The sequence below is a fragment of the Sturnira hondurensis genome, unplaced genomic scaffold, assembly GCF_014824575.4.
Source record: "Sturnira hondurensis isolate 20B ecotype Veracruz unplaced genomic scaffold, ASM1482457v3 Scaffold0017746, whole genome shotgun sequence".
Lineage (NCBI taxonomy): Eukaryota > Metazoa > Chordata > Mammalia > Chiroptera > Phyllostomidae > Sturnira > Sturnira hondurensis.
In genome coordinates, this window is record NW_028090377.1 from 899,205 (window position 1) to 917,525 (window position 18,321).

At 42.8% G+C, this 18,321-nt stretch overlaps 2 protein-coding genes across 2 annotated transcripts in view; one reads left to right on the forward strand and one right to left on the reverse strand.

Moving 5' to 3' along the window:
* The window catches only part of RNF121 (ring finger protein 121), a 78,423-nt gene extending 62,193 nt beyond the window's left edge, over window positions 1–16,230 (reverse strand). The window contains exon 1 of the mRNA XM_037068680.1: window positions 16,127–16,230. Within this exon, the coding sequence (XP_036924575.1) occupies window positions 16,127–16,189 (63 nt within the window). The 5' untranslated portion in view covers window positions 16,190–16,230. The remainder of the gene's footprint in view (window positions 1–16,126) is intronic.
* Window positions 16,231–17,001: 771 nt separating this feature from the next.
* XNDC1N (XRCC1 N-terminal domain containing 1, N-terminal like) overlaps window positions 17,002–18,321 on the forward strand; it is a 38,607-nt gene continuing 37,287 nt past the window's right edge. The window contains exon 1 of the mRNA XM_037068678.1: window positions 17,002–17,054. The gene's annotated coding sequence lies outside the window, so the exon portion shown is untranslated. The remainder of the gene's footprint in view (window positions 17,055–18,321) is intronic.

Here is an 18,321-nt window from a genome sequence, read left to right on the forward strand (position 1 = left end):
AGACCCAACCCAGATGTCACCTCCTCCAGAAACTCTTCCAGAACTCTCTGTTCTATGAACCCTAAAGCCTTTACAGTTTGGACTACTCATGCGCTGATCACTTCTACCTACCTATAAAATCTCCCGAGTTTTTTCCATCACCACTCCTCCTTAGTACAGACTTTAGCCTTGCTCTCTCCTAGATCATTTCAGAGACTTTCAAGATGACTCTCTGACTGATCTTGCCAGAACAGATTCATAACATGGGATTGGCCACAGTGATCTTTACGAGACACACATCTGACTGCTTCTTTGACAAATTCTGATACCTTTCTATTGCCTTCAGCTTAAAGTCCAAACTCCTTTGCATGACGCACAAGGTACTTTATAAACTGATTCAACGAGCTACTTATCTCACTACTCTCCACCAAAAAACGGCTTAGACTGCAGCCACACTGAACGACCTACCATTCTAACATGTTCCTTTTTATCCCTCAATGCTTGTACCGAAGGCTGCCACTGTCTTCTCTCTAGAATTCTTTCCTCACCTCCACTGTCTAGATCACTTCTATTCACTCTAAGATACAGCTTAAGCCCTGGCTGGTGTGGCTCGGCAGATTGAGCACAGGCCGGTGAATGGAAAGGTCACTGGTTTGTTCCCAGGGGCACATGCCTGGGTTGAGGGCCAGGTTCCCAGTTGGAGCCTGTGAAAGGCAACCCACTGATGTTTCTCTCACACATAAGAGCAAGTCAGAACTCCTCAGCAGGCTACACAATGCCCTCCACAAGAGTACTGAAAGTGAGCTCTTGTGACCACACCAGGCCACAGATTGACCTGACTGCCTTTCCAGTTTTACTTTCCTCTGTACCCCCACTCCTGTCACTTAACACATGCTCTTCTGTACTGTGTATAATATACCAGAAAGTACACGTACTTTGGAATTAGACATATCTGGAAGCCCTACTTACCTGGATTAGGGCGAGTCTTCCCTGCCTCTTCAATCTCTTCTCCATTTTTGACCCCAAAGTGATCTTTCTAAAATGCAAACTGATCCATGTCACTCAGCTAAGTGCTTAAAGTTCTTCCATAGCTAACCACCCATCACACATAAACATCCAGACTTCTGAGCACAGCATATAAGGCCTTACATGATCTCGCACCTGTCTCCCTTTCCAGTCTCTACTTTCTGATTACTCCCCACCTTCTACTCGGATGCTCCAGTCACACAAAACTGCACACAGTTCTCTGGCAGTGCCATCCTCTCCCTGTCACCTCCCACCTTGCACATGTTGCTCCTGGCAAGAGGACCTTCCCTTCCTTCTTTGGTTGGTTACTTTCTAGTCATCTTTCACACCAGCTTAAGTACCACTTCTGGGGAGCCTTTCCTGGTCCCTTGCCCACCATTTCTCGTGTTCCCGAGGTCTCTGTGCTTCTCTCTATTACAGCAGTTGTTACATCTGTTTATTTGACTAACTCTTCCACTAGACTCTGAGCAGCCTGTGGACAGGGCCTATGTATTCACTGTCCTTCACAGCTAAAATAGAGCCTTGTTCAAGTATGTTTAATGAATGGATAGATGAATGAACAGAATCCTCCCCCATATACATGAGCCTGGCATAACTAATAACTTTATTAATATTTAAAGCTGATAACATTGTGACTCAGAGTGTTGCACTGACTCACCTCAGGTAACATCTGTCTGGTAGAACTAGGGAAAAAACCCAGGTCTTCAGAGTTCCAGACCAATGTCTAAACTAAGTCTGTATATCCACTTACCTAATTCACACCACCACTTAGATGTTTAAACAGCAGCATTTCACCCTTAATGTGTCCAAACAGAATGTTTCACTCTTCCTCCCTCATCCCTCCAAATTTCTTCCCCAGTCATTCCTGTTTCAGCACAAGATACTATCAACCATGGTGTTGCCAATTATCAAGTCAGAGCAAAACAAACCCCAAACACCTTGGAAGTCAAGCTCAGTTCTTTTCTTTCCCTTATATCCCAAATTCAATTCTGCAAGTAAGTCCTGTAGACTTTAAAACAGGCTTTAAAACAATGTAAATTCATCCACTCTTCTCCAAGGTCTCCTCTGCCACCCCTCCCCCATACCCACCTCTCACTCCAAAACTATTTCTCATCTGGACTACTACCATGGTCTCCTAATTGTTTTCCCTGAACACCCCCGCCCCCCACAATCCAATCTCCTGACAGCAGCCAGAAAGATCTTTTAAAAAATGTAAATCAGCTCACTTAACTCCTGTTTTTAAAACCGTCCAAATTTTTTCCATTGGACTGTCAATAAAATTCAGTATGTTTAGCAGCATCTATAAGCCCTTACAGATCTGACTCAGCCAAACTCCCTGACCTCATATGGTACTATTGTCCCCCTGCTACCAATAATAGTCACATTGGCCTTCTTTTTGGTCCCAACACATGCTTGGGACCAAAGCATTCACACCAACTTGAACTTGCTTCTCCCTCCACCTGACACATGTCTGCTCCTAAATTTCCAAATTGCTAAGTCTTCATTATTCAGGTTTTGGTTCAAGTATCATCTCCTAGGGGGCTTTCCATAACCACCCCATTTAAAGTAGCACCTCGTTCTCTACCACATTACCCCACTTTCCTCAGAGCATGTATCACCATTTGGAGTTATCTTGTTTGTTACTTATTTGTTATCTGGATTCACCCATTGGAAAACACCTTCACAAGAGCAAAGACCTAGGATGTCTTGTTCATTGCTGAATTACTGGGACCTTGAAAAATGGCTGTATACTTGAGTCACAAATATTTGAAGAATAAACAATACAGGTTACACACTTAATAAATGTCTGATGAGCCCTGGTGGCGTGGCACAGTTGGTTAGAGCATTGTCCCATGCATCAAAAGGTTGCGAGTTCAATTTCCAGTCAGGGTACATACCTAGGGTGCGGGTTCCATCTCTCATCATGGCATGTACAGGAGGCAACTAATCCATGTTTCTCTCTCACATCAATGTTTTGCTCTCCCTCCCATTCCCTCCCCCTCTCTCTCTGAAATCAATAAAAACGTATCCTTGGATGAGGACTAAAACATAATAAAAATAAATAAGTGCTTGATGAATGTGTGAATGAATTAGGAAGAGGAATGGAAAGGTCAAAAAAGTAAGTGGAAGCACTTCTTTTTAATATTTTTATAGCTGCTCACTTTTCTCCACACTACCTTTATTCTTGCTCAGCTCCCCACCATATTTATCTTAGACTACCACAGTACTCCTTATCCACTCCCCAACCTGATCCCTCGAAAAATAACTTCAATACTTTTGCCAGAGCTTTGATCATTCTGGAACATAGATCTGAATATGACAGAAGCCCAAGCTTCTTAGCATGTTGTTAAAAAAGATTCTTCAACCTTCTTACTCACTGCTATCCCTTAAGTTTAATCTATACTCCAGTTATACATAAATTTTTATAGTTCCCAAAACAGTCCACGTTGTTTAATGCCTTCATGACTTTGCGTACCTTCTCACTTTGCTAAACCACTCTTCCCTACCTCAGAGACTATACACTGAATTCAAACATATCCTCAAGAACTCAAGCATCTCCTTTAATGATTCCAAGCAGGGCTAATCACTCCTTCTTTTGTGCCACCGTGGTCATAACACACACTTACACTATCCTACAACTATTTGTTTCTATGCCTGTCTTCCTCTATATGACTATTAGCCCTCTGAAAGTAGGAGGTACGTCTCCACTTTTGTGTCCCCAGTACAGCACCTGGTATATAAAAGCACTCAATGATGGATAACTAATGGAACAAATAAACATACTGGGTCGGCCAAAATAGAGGTCCCCAACCTTTCTGGCACCAGGGGCCGGTTTTATGAAGACAATTTTTCCACAGATGGGGCAGAGGGTGGAGAGGGAGCTTTCAGGATGATTCAAGTGCATGACATTCAAGCTCACCTCCTGCTGTGTGGCCCAGTCCCTAGCAGGCCCGGACCAGGACCAATCCATGGTGCCGAGGCTGGGGACCCCTGGGCCAGAAAGTGCATTGTTTTTTCTGTAAAAGACAATTTTTTTCATTTTCACCAATAACTTCATTGACTTGGATAGTCTGAGTACGTTGGCTATCTCCCGCTATTGGCTCCTAGTGAGTAGAGACCAGGGGTGCTGCTAAATATCTCCCAGTGCATAAGGCAGCCCCACAGCAAAGACTTGGCCAAACTGTCCACAGTACCAAGAAACTGCACAAACCACTTTTGACACGTTCAGTCAGTCACAGCACTTACTCCACAAATCGTTTTTTGTTTCAGCTGAGTTTTTACCTTTCTTGAAATAATAAAGCATAATACACCAAAAATGTTGTGTATATTCTTCCATCTTCAATATTAAAATGGCTGCACAAAAACTTACCAATTTTGATTTTTTAAATGCATGCTAATATGACAACTGTCAGAATACAACCTAACAAAATTGTTTCAGATGAAATAAAAACAACTAAGCACTACTAGAGCCACCGTACAAAAAAACTAAACAAACTTTTTGGCCAACCCAATAACTTAAATGCCCAGCTGGCATTCAAAGTCAACCTCACGCTGGTCCCAACCTGTTTCTAGATTTAGCACTTAGTCCTCTCTTACTTGTTGATCCCCAAACGTATCCTTCTTTCTCATATTTTACTTGGGACGCCTTTATTCCTAATATGCCCTCTAGTGAAATTTTTTTATTTTTTTAAAAATATATTTTATTGATTATACCATTACAGTTGTTCTATTCCCCCCCTTCAATCCCCTCCACTCACACCCTCCCTCCCCCACCATTCTCCCCCCCTTAGTTTATAACCACGTGTCTCAAGTTCTTTGGATTCTGTATTTCTCCCACTATTCTCGCCCTCCCCCCTATCTATTTTCTGCCTACCATCTATGCTATTTTCTGTGCCTTTTCCCCTCTTCTCCCCCGCCCACCCCCGTTTCTAACCCTCCATGTGTTCTTCATTTCTATGGTTCCACTCCTGATCTAGCTGTCCTCTTGGTTTGCTTTTGTTTTAGGTGTGGTTGTTAATAACTGTGTGTTTGCTGTCCTTTCACTGTTCATATTTTTCATCTTCTTTTTCTTATATAAGTCCCTTTAGCATTTCATATAATAAGGGCTTGGTGATGATGAACTCCTTGAACTTGACCTTATCTGAGAAGCACTTTATCTGTCCTTCCATTCTAAATGAAAGTTTTGCTGGATAAAGCAATCTTGGCTGTAGGTCTTTGGATTTCATGACTTGGAATACTTCTTTCCAGCCCCTTCTTGCCTGTAAGGTCTCTTTTGAGAAATCCGCTGACAGTCTGATGGGTACTCCTTTGTAGGTGACTGTCCCCTTATCCCTTGCTGCTTCTAGGATTCTCTCCTTCATTTTGGTCTTGGCTAATGTAATTATGATGTGCCTTGGTGTGTTCCTTCTTGGGTCCAACTTCTTTGGCACTCTCTGAGCTTCCTGGATTTCCTGGAAGTCTATTTCCTTTGCCAGACTGGGGAAGTTCTCCTTTATTATTTGTTCAAATACGTTTTCCACTCGTGGCTGTTTCTTTCCCCCTTCTGGTACCCCTATAATTCGGATGTTGGAACGTTTAAAGATGTCCTGGAGGTTCCTAAGCCTCTCCTCATTTTTTTGAATTCTCATTTCTTCATTCCTTTCTGGTGGGATGTTTTGTTCTTCCTTCTGGTCCATTCCATTGATTTGAGTCCCAGTTTCCTTTCCATCACTATTGGTTTCCTGTGCATCTCCCTTCATTTCAATTAGTTTAGCCTTCATATGTTCCTCTAATTTGTGACTTTGTTCCTCTAATTTGTGACTATAATCTACCAGTTCTGTGAGCATCCTGATAAATAGTGTCCTGAATTGTGCTTCTGAGAGGCTGGCAATTTCTCGGTCGCTTAGAGTTATTGGCTCTGGGACTTTGAGTTCTTCTTGTGCCATCTTTCGGGTTGTTCGTGCCTGTTCCATAGCAGGATCAGAGCCCTAAAGTGTTCACTAGAACAGGGCAACTCAGTCGCTGGGTTGTGACACTGTATGTGGGGGCGGGGTCAAAGAGGGACTCTGGCGTCCCATCTGCCGCCTGCCACCCTGGCCCTCACCGGTGCCGAAGGGCAACTAAGTCGCTGAGTTGTGACGCTGTATGTGGGGGCAGGGTCAAAGAGGAACTATGGCGTCCTGTCTGCCGCCTGCCGCCACGGCCCTCACCGGTGCCGCAGTTGCTGCCGTCACCTGGCCCACGCGTTTCGTCCCACTGCACGCGAGTGTGCCACCGCCTTCAGCCCTCGCCCCCTGGGGCCTGCGTGGTCTGTCTCACTGTGCGCGAATATGCGCCCGCGGTCTGCCCCGCACCCGAACTGGTTCCCATCTGCCTGCGCGCCTGGGTAGGGGGCCCTGTCCTGCCCGACCCTGCTTGCTGCTGGCTCCGCCCCTCTTACCGTCCCCGTTGAACGGTTAGATGTAGTCGGACTTCCGTATAATTCAATTTTCTGTCCTTTGGTTGTGTCTTTGTTTCTCCAAACCTTTGTTGTATTCAAACTTGGTTGTGGGAGAAGGCACAGTGTTTCCACCTATGCCTCCATCTTGGCGGACCCTCTAGTGAAATTTAATTATCCATTAAGGCCCATCCCACTCCATGAAGTCTTTCCTAACTCTACCAATGAAATGGGATTTACATCCCCAATAGCACCTTGTTTTTACTACTGATATGGCATTTATATGTCTAATTGTATAACTATAGCCACTTCCTTTCCAACTAGGCTACATTTCCTATTTGTCTAAGCGAACTATAAGCTTCTTGAAGGCAAGAAACATGAATTAGCATCTTTTCTCTCATACTAAGTGCCTAACAGAGTGCTTTGCACAAAGCAACAAGTTACCAATAGATGTTTTATTAATGGAGAATCATATGCTTGAGGATTAAAGATTTCATGCTTTCATTCCTTCACATGTATGTTTTTACGTTGGTATAAACAGGCTTGCTAGCCATATGGTAAACTTTTACCCCTCCTTTAAGAATCAGCCTAATGTCATATCCCCTCTGAAGTCGTTTCTAACTCTCCCCAATACATTTAAGCACTCTTTCTTCCATGAACTCTGGTCCCTTGTACATTACCCATCACACTATATTGTCCTTATCACTTGATGGGTTCCTCTTCCCACTAGAACATGAACTCTTCTGGAGCAGAGGCGGTCTCTTTAACCACGTATGAATTACCAAGACCAACGAAAATATCTGGCATAATTAAATGCTTAGTATATACACAGTCAACTTTGAAAATAGTGAATCCATATTATAGAATACACCAGAATAGAGATTATGAAGTCACACTGCCAGGTTTAAGTCCTAATTCCACTTACAAGCTATGCAACCTAAATAAATTACTTAGCTGTGCCTCAGTTGTCCTCATTTGAAAAATAATAATAATATTTCAGTAGAATTAAAGAGCTAACGCATGTAAAATGCTTAGCAATAATACCTGGCACATAGTAGCACTAAAAAAGTTAGCTATTATTGTCATCAGTAGAATAAAAGGAGAAAAGACTGCTGCAAGGCACTAAACAACAGACTCAAGAAGAGGTCAGCCTCAACCCTACAGGCAATATGGGGTGTAAATTGTCACTGGAGACCACTTAACTAACAGGGGCATTCAGCTACTGAGAATACCCTACCAGAAGGGGAAAGGACGGAGGGAACACAAATCTTGGGCCTCCAGCTCTCTGCTTCCCCTTTCTGCACTGTGTCTCTCTAGTTGCCCAGGGCCAAAAGTCCCATGGCTATACTCTGCATTTCCTAGGGAAAGCTGCACTTTACTTATTGATATGTATACTTTTTTACGAATGAGGTAATTTATTAACCCACCATCATTTTTTGTTATAATAAATTATTATTTATTTATTTTTTAAATTTAATTCTTATTCAAGTACAGTTTTCTGTTTTATATTCCCTACCCTGCCCCCCCCCAGTGCTCCCCACCTCCCTCCCATTTCCTCCCCCCACCTTAATTATTGTCCATGTGTCCTTTATACTTATTCATGTGAGTCCCTCCCCTTTTCCCCTATGATTCTCTCCCCTCTCCTCTCTGGACCCTGTCAGCCTGTTCCGTATTTGAGTGTCATTGGTCATATTTTGCTTGCTTGTTTGTTTTGTTGTTTAGATTCCTGTTAACGGTGATAGCATATGGTATTTGTCTTTCACCGCCTGACTTATTTCACTCAACATAATGCTCTCCAGTTCCATCCATGATGTTGCAAAAGGTAGGAGCTCCTTCTTCCTTTCTGCAGCATAGAATTCCATTGTGTAAATGTACCATAGCTTTTTAAATCCAGCATCATTTGTTCTAATACTTCTTGTTGGCAGCTGCCACCTGTCCAGCAGGTCTGTCCAGATCTCTCTGTCCCTGAGGTATCCATTGACAGCCCCCATCCTGGTCCTTTTCCACCATTTTCAGCCCCTCCAAGGCTTGGAGGACCCACCGGGCCATGCTCCTGGAATGCTGCACTTCAGAAGGAACTAATGAGTTTATGTTTACCTACAGATTTCCCTCTGAGGAGCAAAGAGATAACAAATGACTTCAAGAAGGGAAAAAACACAGCCCTGACTGGTGTAGCTTGGTGGATTGAGCACAGGCCTGTGAAGCAAAGGGTCGCCTGTTCGATTCCCAGTCACAGCACATGCCTGGGTTGCGGGCCAGGTCCCCAGTGGGGGACACATGAGAGACAACCACACATTGATGTTTCTCTCCCACTCTTTCTCCTTCCCCTCTCTTAAAAAAAATTAAAATAAAATAATACATAAAATATTTAAAAGAAGGGAAAAACACAAAGAAGTAAAGTGGAGATGAGGAATGACACCAGATGAATTCTCTTCAGTTGGCTTTCAGGCCATATAGTTCCAGGTGGACTGAGCCTATCCTCTCCAGAGGCATTCTCTGGCAGCACCTGCGCCTCTCCAAGGGTCAAAGATGCAAAGAAGCAAGATCTGGGAAAAGGTACCATGAGGACTTGAAGAATTTTGCAACAGAGGTATTCAAGAGAGAATAGACTTACTGTAGAATGATAAGCTCCCTATCATTAGTAGGGTTTAAACAAAGACTGAGTGAGCACTTGCTAGGGATGTTCAATATGGGTGGATGGACTAGATTTAAGATTCAATTTCAATTAATACCTACCCTATTCTAGCTACTGTGAGAGATTAGATGCTGGGAACACAGAGATGCAGAATGGTATCATTTTGTCCCCTCAAGGAGTTCACTGCCTAATGGGGGAGACAAACAATGCCACATGGTAAGTGCTGAAAGAACCCTGTACACGGAGCTCTGGTGGCAGAAAGCAGGGCCTCAGATTCTGTGCCCATAACTCCTTGGTAAGAAGCAATGTGGCATTAATTAAAATGTGAAAATGCTCCATAAGCAGTTTATAAGTAAATATTTGTCAAGCGCTATTTACGTCAGTTAACCTTTGATTTAGTCAACACTTCCTTAATCTTGGGCAGAATCTGTATCTACATTCTCATTTGTTCAATAAATATATTAGTGTCTACTGCGTGCCAAGCACCAAGGAACGTAGAGAAGTGAGAAAGATGGCCCCTTCATTTAAGGAGTCAGAACATTTCTCTCATCTTCCTCTCTCTCCAATCCCCATTTATTGATCAGATGACACCTTACACTCCTTCCGGAATTAGGTAAGCTATTAACTCATAAGGTCAACCAAAAAGTGTCTTAGAAAGCAAGAGGGAGCGGGGGATGGAAGGTGTTGTAATGGGAAACCAAACAGGGAAGACTGTCTGCGACCTGTGTCTGCCAGAGTGTGAGACTCCACATAAAAAGTTAATGGTTATGGAATTCGAGGTCATATATTGGCCTTTTTATCTACAACTTTCCTATCACCATTTTTCTTCTCTTATCCAATATTATTAGCACAGATTACTAACAATAATTATACCTTTGTTCAGTCATTCACTAGTATTTACTGAATACCTGAGAAGAATTATAGGAAACATAAGGCATAGTCAAACACTGGGATCCAGGACTTTCAAAGCTGTTCGAGACGTCTAAGGTCACCTGTTCCAAACCAATCATTTTACAGATAAAGAACCTAGGTACAGAGAGGTTGGAATCCTTCCTGAGTTCGTATCTTCACACATTTACAGAATCATGCTCTATGCCAAGCACCAGGGATATAAGTATAAATAGGACTTTCAAGGAGACTCCAGTCTTATGGGAGACAGAGACAGCATGACCCCAGTCAAATCACCTCTAAAGTCCTATTTAGAAATGTCTAGTGTAAAACAGTGTGAAAAGCATACAGTACTCATACTGCCCAGCGTGATTAAGAGCACAGGTACTAGAATCTTAGATTTGAACCCCAGCACTGTCCATAGCTGTATGACAGTAAGCAAATTACTTAAATACTCTATTCTTCAGTTTCCACATCTGTAGAATGGGAATAACCATAATAGTACCTACCTTATAAGGCTGTGGCATTAAAATGTGTATAAAACACTCATGAAAGACCTGGCACAGAGCAAGTATTCCATATTATTTCACCTTCGGCACTCTCCTGCTGAGCCCTGGCCTTGGAATCCTTCTCAACAAGCCTTCTAAGCACCTACTATCATTTGGCTATCTCTGAGATAAAACAAATCTGCTACTTCTAGTCTAGAACTTAGGTCTATTGTTTACTACTCTAGTTTTTTTTTCCCAGTACACTATGTTACTACTCATTTTACATGCCTTTAAAAAAATCCCAAACTAGGCTCTTGCTGGTGTGGCTCAGAAGTTTGAGCACTGGCCTGCAAACCGAGAGGTCCCTGGTTCAATTTCCAGTCAGGGCACAAGCCTGGATTGCCCCCACGCAGGGGAGTGTGAGAGGCAACTGATCGATGTATTGCTCACACGCTGATGTTTCTTTCTGTCCCTTTCTAAAAAAGAAAAAAAAAGGAAAAAGAAAAAAACCCCAAAATATATGGTCAGATATCCAAGATTAAACTTCAGTCACACATGACTCAAACCCTCAGTAAGATCTTGGCTTTCACGGACAATCCCTAGAGAAGAAAACCCCTGGAAACACGGAACATTTACCAAATGTCTACAGGGAGAGACCCACAAGAGGAAAAACAAAACACAAAACAAAGCAGTGATTACTACTTAAAGAAGCAAGGACCAGAACTCCCACACTCTGCCTTCTGGGGTTTACCAGTCTAGCTAGGAAGAGGAGATATGGCATGGACTGCCATTTAATCCTTGATGTACCCAGTACCACAGCACCTGTGACACATTTTTGTATTTATCTACCTATGTTTGTCAACAAACTCCTCATCCATCTTGGTATTATCAGGTATAGTGCACAGTGTCTGGCACTCAGCAGGTACTTCAGAAAAGTGTGACAATAAATGAACACAGAGAAAAATTATAAAATGCTGGGAAAGAAATTATTGGTGTAGATCAGAACAGTTCCATAAGCCACGAGAGCCCTGGGCTAGAACAACCTTAAAGTTCAAGTGGAATCTGTAGGGAAAGGAAAGGTATTCTGGGCAGACAGGACAATGCCAACAAAGACCTGAGAGTAATCAGAAGAAGTTTTAGATATGATTTAATCCAACAGTTCACTTCTCACAGGGATGTTATAAACATTCAATCAAAAAGTATGTACTGCCCTGGCCAGTGTGGCTCAGTTGGTTGGACTTCATCCAGCAGAGCAAAAGGTCATCAGTTTCATTCCCAGTAAGGTTCATGCCTTGGGTGCAGGCTCAGTCCCCAGTTGGGGCACATGTGAAAGACAACTGACTGATGTTTCACTCACATAACATTGTTTCTTTCCCTCTCGTCTCCATTCTCTCTTAAAAAAAAAAAAGCATGGACTACTGAGCAGAGGAACTGGCATACCATCTACAACAATGAACAAAACAGACTCGACTCAGCTTTCTTATGTAGTTAACAGTCTAGTGGGTGAGAAAGACAATTAAAATAATGGTTGCTAGGGCTGGGCTGGGGAAGTAAAGGGATCTGAAAGAATATAAAGTAGGGTCACCCAATCAGCAGGCAGTAAGAGATAGCTCCTTAAAAGGCATTCTGAGTCCCTTTAAGGACTGTAGGTTTCAAAATGAGATTTTGTTTGAATAAAAGGTTTCGTGACTAAATAAAGGTTTAAAAACCACCAATCTGGTCCAACCTCCTCTTTTAGCAAGAATAAAACAGAGCCCAGGAGAGGTAAATTATGTGCTTGAGGCAATTAATACTTCAAGTTAGCTGTAGGTTAGAATAGTTGCTTTGAGCTTGAGCTGGAAACTACTCACTGATTTGCATGTATCACATCATTTTGGCAGATGAACAAGCACTGAGAATGGACACATCCAGAATTTGCAAGCACTGGTTAGGCAGACAGGTTGGTCCTGACTGAATGTTTAAGTGTTTTTCTACCTTAGGTTCCAAGCCAGCTCTCTCTGTGCCAAAAGGATGCCTCCAATTTCTCTCAGGAGCTAGCCAGCTACCCCTTCTGGGAGGGACTCATTGTATCCAAGAGTAGATCTGAATCTGCTCTGGGCCTCCTAGCCGGTACCCAGGCTGTAGTTCAAGCCCCCTGTGGTTGGTAAATTGAGAGAAAGAATTAAGCTCAGGCAGTCATCACAGCCTGTATAATACCCAGCCTAAGCTGGCTAGACCCATCTCTCATCTTTCTAACTACCTCTGAGCTAATCGCTCCTCATGACCAGGGCTTCAACAAAATCAAATTATCAGTAAATTGAAGGCCCTGTACAGAAAAAAAAACAATATTCCTTTTGTTAGCCTCCACTCTGAACCTGTGAGGAATGAAATGCTGCTTCATGTTTGGAGATGGAACTTTTGTACATAAAGAAACGGGTAGTTTGCTTTAGTAAGATGAGTCTGCAGTTTAGGTCTCTAAACTGAGGGGAAACAAACACTTTGGAATGTATAAAAATGCGCTTAAATTTTAGTGATACCACTTAGTTGCAAGACTGTTGGCATGTCTCAAATATTCTGAATCTAACTTCCTTGATCATAAACAAAGCTTACTAACTAATAACTTACCTCACAAATGAGAGATTCAAAATGCTCTAATCAGTCACTTACTAAATGTATTATATCAATTTTCACATATAATTGAAACCATAGTTTTAAATTACTGAACTCCAGGGCACAATAATAGAGAAGAAAAAAAAAAAACGGAATCAAGGTGCTCAGTGCCCCGTGGGCTAAGTTCAGTACAGCACTGGCAGACCTGGGCTGGAATCCGCACTTCCGCACTCAGGACCCGTGGCGTTCTAGGAAAGCCACTTACCCATTCCAGCCGGAGACCCCCCACTTACAAAATGTGGTTCACATCACCTAACTGCAGAGCTGCTGTTAGTAATAAATGAAACAACGAAAGGAAAAGGCTTTAATAGGGGTTGGTTTACCACAAGGATAAACAATAGCCCTTTTTATTGGTAGCTCTTTTCCTAAGCCCTCTTTTCTATCCACCTCTCTAAAACAGGAAAATCAGTTAGCAAAGCCTAAATTACCTCAACTATTAGAGAAGTAATAATGAAAATCACAAAAGAAGAGGAAAGTACAGTGGATGAACTGATCACCACCATTCCAGCCTACTAATCGCACTAATGGCATCTGATATTGAAAAACATAGGTACAACATTCTGAAGGACAAACCATAGCATACACAATCTTTCCAAAGGAGTGACAAAGAATATCAAAGCATTTTTGCTAGGCTATCCATTACTCTTTTATAATCTGGGTTCCACAGTCCAGTCCCTACCAAGCTGAAAGTGCTACAGGAAGGCTATTCTGATGCCACATGCAAATCCTTGCTTCTTTGTAACCCCGTTTCTATCATACAGACTTCACTAACTTCCCCCAGCCAACGGAAGTGCTTGTCTCTTGTGCCCCACTGAATTTGCTACACTCTTCCATTATGGATAGCAATTATCTCATTTTGTAAAGAGCTATTTGCATGTCTCTTCACTATTCTGTAAGTTAGTAAAGATCCTGTTTTACTCATCTTTGATTTCCTTGTACATAACACACAGATACAAATTGGAAGATGGGTTTCACATTCTTTCATGAGTTAAGGATGCTAAGGAACAGCTGGGAAGACATTAGCAGAAACTCACAAGCTATGGTCTGCCAGACCAGACCCTTGTTTGCCGGGGAGTTTGTTTGGAACTTGAAGGGATGACTGACTCTTCCTGCTTCTGAGAGTTACTTTCTTAAAAACACAGAGGACAGAACCAGTCTATACAAAATTTCTAAACAGCAAATTATATTCTTTCTCAGTAACAGGTAACAGAAGTTCCTGAGATGAATGTCTGTGGTTACACATAAAGTTGACCCTTAGGCATGACACTACTAGACGCTCTTAAGTTCTAAAAACAATTAGGGGAAAAAAATCTAAGAGGAAAAATCAAAAGTGTCTTCATCATAAACCCGATATATGTACCTAAAATCAGGCTCCACAAGACTAACAAACCATACACAATAACTTCAATACAGTATATACCTTTTTCAAGGCACATTCAAATATATCTCTGAACTGCAGCCAAATGTAATCACAGAAACGTAAAGGCCTTGGTGGTCATTTTCACAACCACCTCACCAAACAAGTGCTATTCAAACACCTCTAGTCTCTAGTGATTGGGAGGTATGGTACTAAAATCTTTAAAAACCAGCCCCTGCTCTCATCACCCACCACCACCCCCCGCCCCAGTTTCTCAGTCTCCTTTGCCCAAATTCATGATCACAATCAAGTAAACCAAATCCTCCAAGTCATCCTACCGCCAAACAACAGTCTTTGCTTTGTAAGTCCACTTCTAATCTCTTTCTCTGGGCCTCATCTTCAATTCTCCCCACCCATCCCACCACCCACGACAAGGGCCTCTTAAGATTCTGATCCTGCAGACATTCCACAGGTTCCATTTCTGATATCAGTTTCCTTCGTCCTGTTCCTCAGTGCTGTTCACATGCTGTCATGTGTAAGACCACAAGCACTCCTCTGCATCTTTAGGCTCAGGATCTTTTCCCTTGCCTTTTTCGCCCTCTCTCTCTGCTTCTCCACAGTTTTTCATTCCCTTCAAACTCAGTATCTTCTTCCTTCTTGTGATTCCTTCAAGGACCACTGGTAATTAATTGAACACACCAGTTGTTAATTATATATTAGATAGATAGAGGGGACATACACCCTCAAGAAGCTCACCCTCAAGGAACTCATAGGTCTAGGAGAGAGAGAGTGCTCATTTATCTTTTAACACTCAGCTCCTCTGGAAAACCTTCCCCAGCCCAAATGGAATCCGTCCCCTCTTTGCAGCGCCACCATTATAGTTCTGATGCAATGACTAGTCTTGTGTGTCTCCCACTACTAGACTGTGAGCTCTGCAATGGGCCAGGCCCCTTGTGTCCCTATCACTTAGCCCAGGGCTAGGCACAAATGTGACACTTAATACGTGTTGAAGGAATGAATGGAAGAATTCTAGTACACAATTATTCATTCATTCACTCCTTCTTTCATTCGTTGACCCAAACTTTACTAAGCATACATTATGTACAATCTCCTAGAATGTAAGGATACCTAAAATAGCTCTTACGTAAAAACAACTCAAATGGAAAAAAATACAATAAAAATACAAATGATGAGTCAATCATGAATAAACTACTAATTGGTTAATTTTTAAAAACCTGAAAGCTATAACACTAGTACATTAGCACTCTCCCCCGGTCCGCAACCCCAGACCCCAACAGAAACCAAATTAGTCTTTTCCCACAGTGAAAGCCCAACCTTCCCTTGCCGAAGTCCACGCCCCTCCAACTCTAGCTACCTTCTCAACCCTTTAGTCCTACCCTAGAGCCCCCAGCCGAGAATCGCAAATTTTACACCACCAGCCCTCTGGCTTCTCTTCTAGCCTCCATCTCCACCCCTGAGATTGGTGCAAGTGTTCTACCTACAAGACCACCTTCCCGTACCCGAGTTCGGGGTGCCTCAGATTTCCCTCTCCGCGCATCCGCCCACCAGTTGGCTCCTTCCCTCTCGGGACCCCGTCTCTCCTATGAAATTAATTACTCCCAGTGAATTAACTCCCCTCTCCTTCTTGAAGTCTCAGGCTGAGTCTCTCCTGGACTCTCAGCTCTTACCTCATCCAGCTCACGTTTCCCGGGAATACCCTCTCCAACCTGCATCTCCACCACTACCGCCATGTTTCTAGCTCTCCCCCTCCCCCGCGTGCCCGGGAGCCAGCTGCTTCCGCCGCTCTAGGGCTCCTAGCCAATCGACCGCGTAGGCTCTCGCATAGGGGGCGGGGCATCAAGACAAGCTGAGACCCGACGGGGACTAAGAGACCGTCTACCTGCTACCCATTTAAAGGTCAAGGAGGACAATTCCCCTGTACTTCCAAGCTTACGCGGGGGACGTTCTTGGAAAATGAGAAATTGGACTTGTATTATTTTAGGGGCAGATATTTCAACAATTCTCCCCTTTGGAGAACCAAAGAGAAGGATCCATACACCGTCTGCTTTCGCGATGCTTCCTCACTCTAGACGTCAAAGAGCGGAGCTTGGAGGCCAAGAACTACACTTCCCAGAATGCATCGAATCTAACCCGGAAGTTTTGGGTTCCCTCTCACGAAGGGAGGTTTGTGTTGAATGAGAATATACATCTAACACGTGATTGGGTTTTACTGGCCACAGCACATGTCATTTTGCCTCGGTGGGAGTAATTGTTTTAGGAACAGAGACTTCTTGAAGAAGCCTCAGGACGAATTTCCGGGCTCCTGGAAGCGGAAGAGTCGCGTTCCGGTCAGAAGGCAAAGTTCAGAGGGTCTAATTGGCGGGAGAATGGGTTTGTGGTCCACCGTCTGAGGCTGCCCATCTGGTGGCTCTTCGAGGTTCATTGTCCCCGGTGGTGGGCGTTGGTGCTGGCCGAAAAGGAGAAGGGGTGGCCAAAACAGCGGTTTCGAGGAGCTGTGGAAGTGTCCGCGCGGCTTCTGCTCCAGATGTTGAAGAGCCTTGCGGGACCTCCAAGGCACCCAAACTACTTCTTCGGTTCTCACGTCTCAGGAGCCAGGTCGCACATCTCTGTACTCTTTCCTACCGCACATCCTAAGTCCCCAACTCGTACCTTTCTCCCCTTCTTATATACCTTATTCACCGTGCTGCACCCCAACTTATAGCTTAGTACTGTAATTCATTTCTAACACCCTGTTATTTGTGCATCCGGACCCGATACCTCCAAAGCCCCTGCTCACCCTCCCTGGGCGTTCCTGCTGGGCCTATTCGGTGAACAGGGCTGGGATGACCTGTGGGCTCATCAGGTCTAGAATGCCAGACAACTATTTGAGGGCCTTGAGGAAGTTACAGGGTAATATTTACACCATCTACAGCCGTCTCATTTACTTAAAATGGGTATTGTTTTTATTATGTGAAACTTAATACAGAGTGTTATAAACACTGTATACCCATTACCCTAAATTGAATATTGACATCGTGATCTATTTGCTTCCTCATTTTTAAAAAAGATAAAACAGATAAAAGTTGGACTTATCTGTCTTCTATTCTCAGATCCATTACTCTTTCATCCTCTCCAGAAACAACTAGCATAATTAGCTGTTTTCTCTCAATCCATCCAAAAAAAAGTATGTATATACAAACTATAAGTATTGTATTAATTTTGTTTTTGTAAATGAAAATAAGTTCTATTTTCTGTGTATTATCTATAACTTATTCTCTCACATTACTATTTTTGAGGTCTGTCCATCTTTATGTATATTTACATCTAAATATTCCTTTTAACTTAAATAATATTCAGTTGTATGATATATAGCATTTCATTCATCCATTCCTCAACTAATGGACACTAGAATTTTATGGGTTTTGCTATTAGAAACATTGCGTGTGTCTGTGCACATGTGAATCTCTCTAGAGCTGCACTGTTCAAATATCCTAAGTACTGAAAATATAACTAGTCAGAATAACAATGTGCTGGAAGTGTTTATGAGGAGGCCCATTTCCCCATATTATTGCGGGGCTTTCATATTATAAACTTTAAATTTTTTCCCAGCCTTAAAAGACAAGGTATTTGCAATTTCCTTATTACTGGAGAGGCCAAGGACTTTTTAAATGTGGGTTTTGATCATTCAGATTTTATCTTAAGTAAACTGTATGTTTATATCTTCTCTCCAGTATTTTATTGAACTGTTTCCCCCTTTTTATTCATTTGTAGTACTTAAAAATAGAAATTCTAAATACTTTCAAAGTTTATATGAGCCCTGGGTGGTATGGCCCAGTGGATTGAGTGCCAGCCTGTGAACCAAAGGGTCATGGGTTCAATCCAA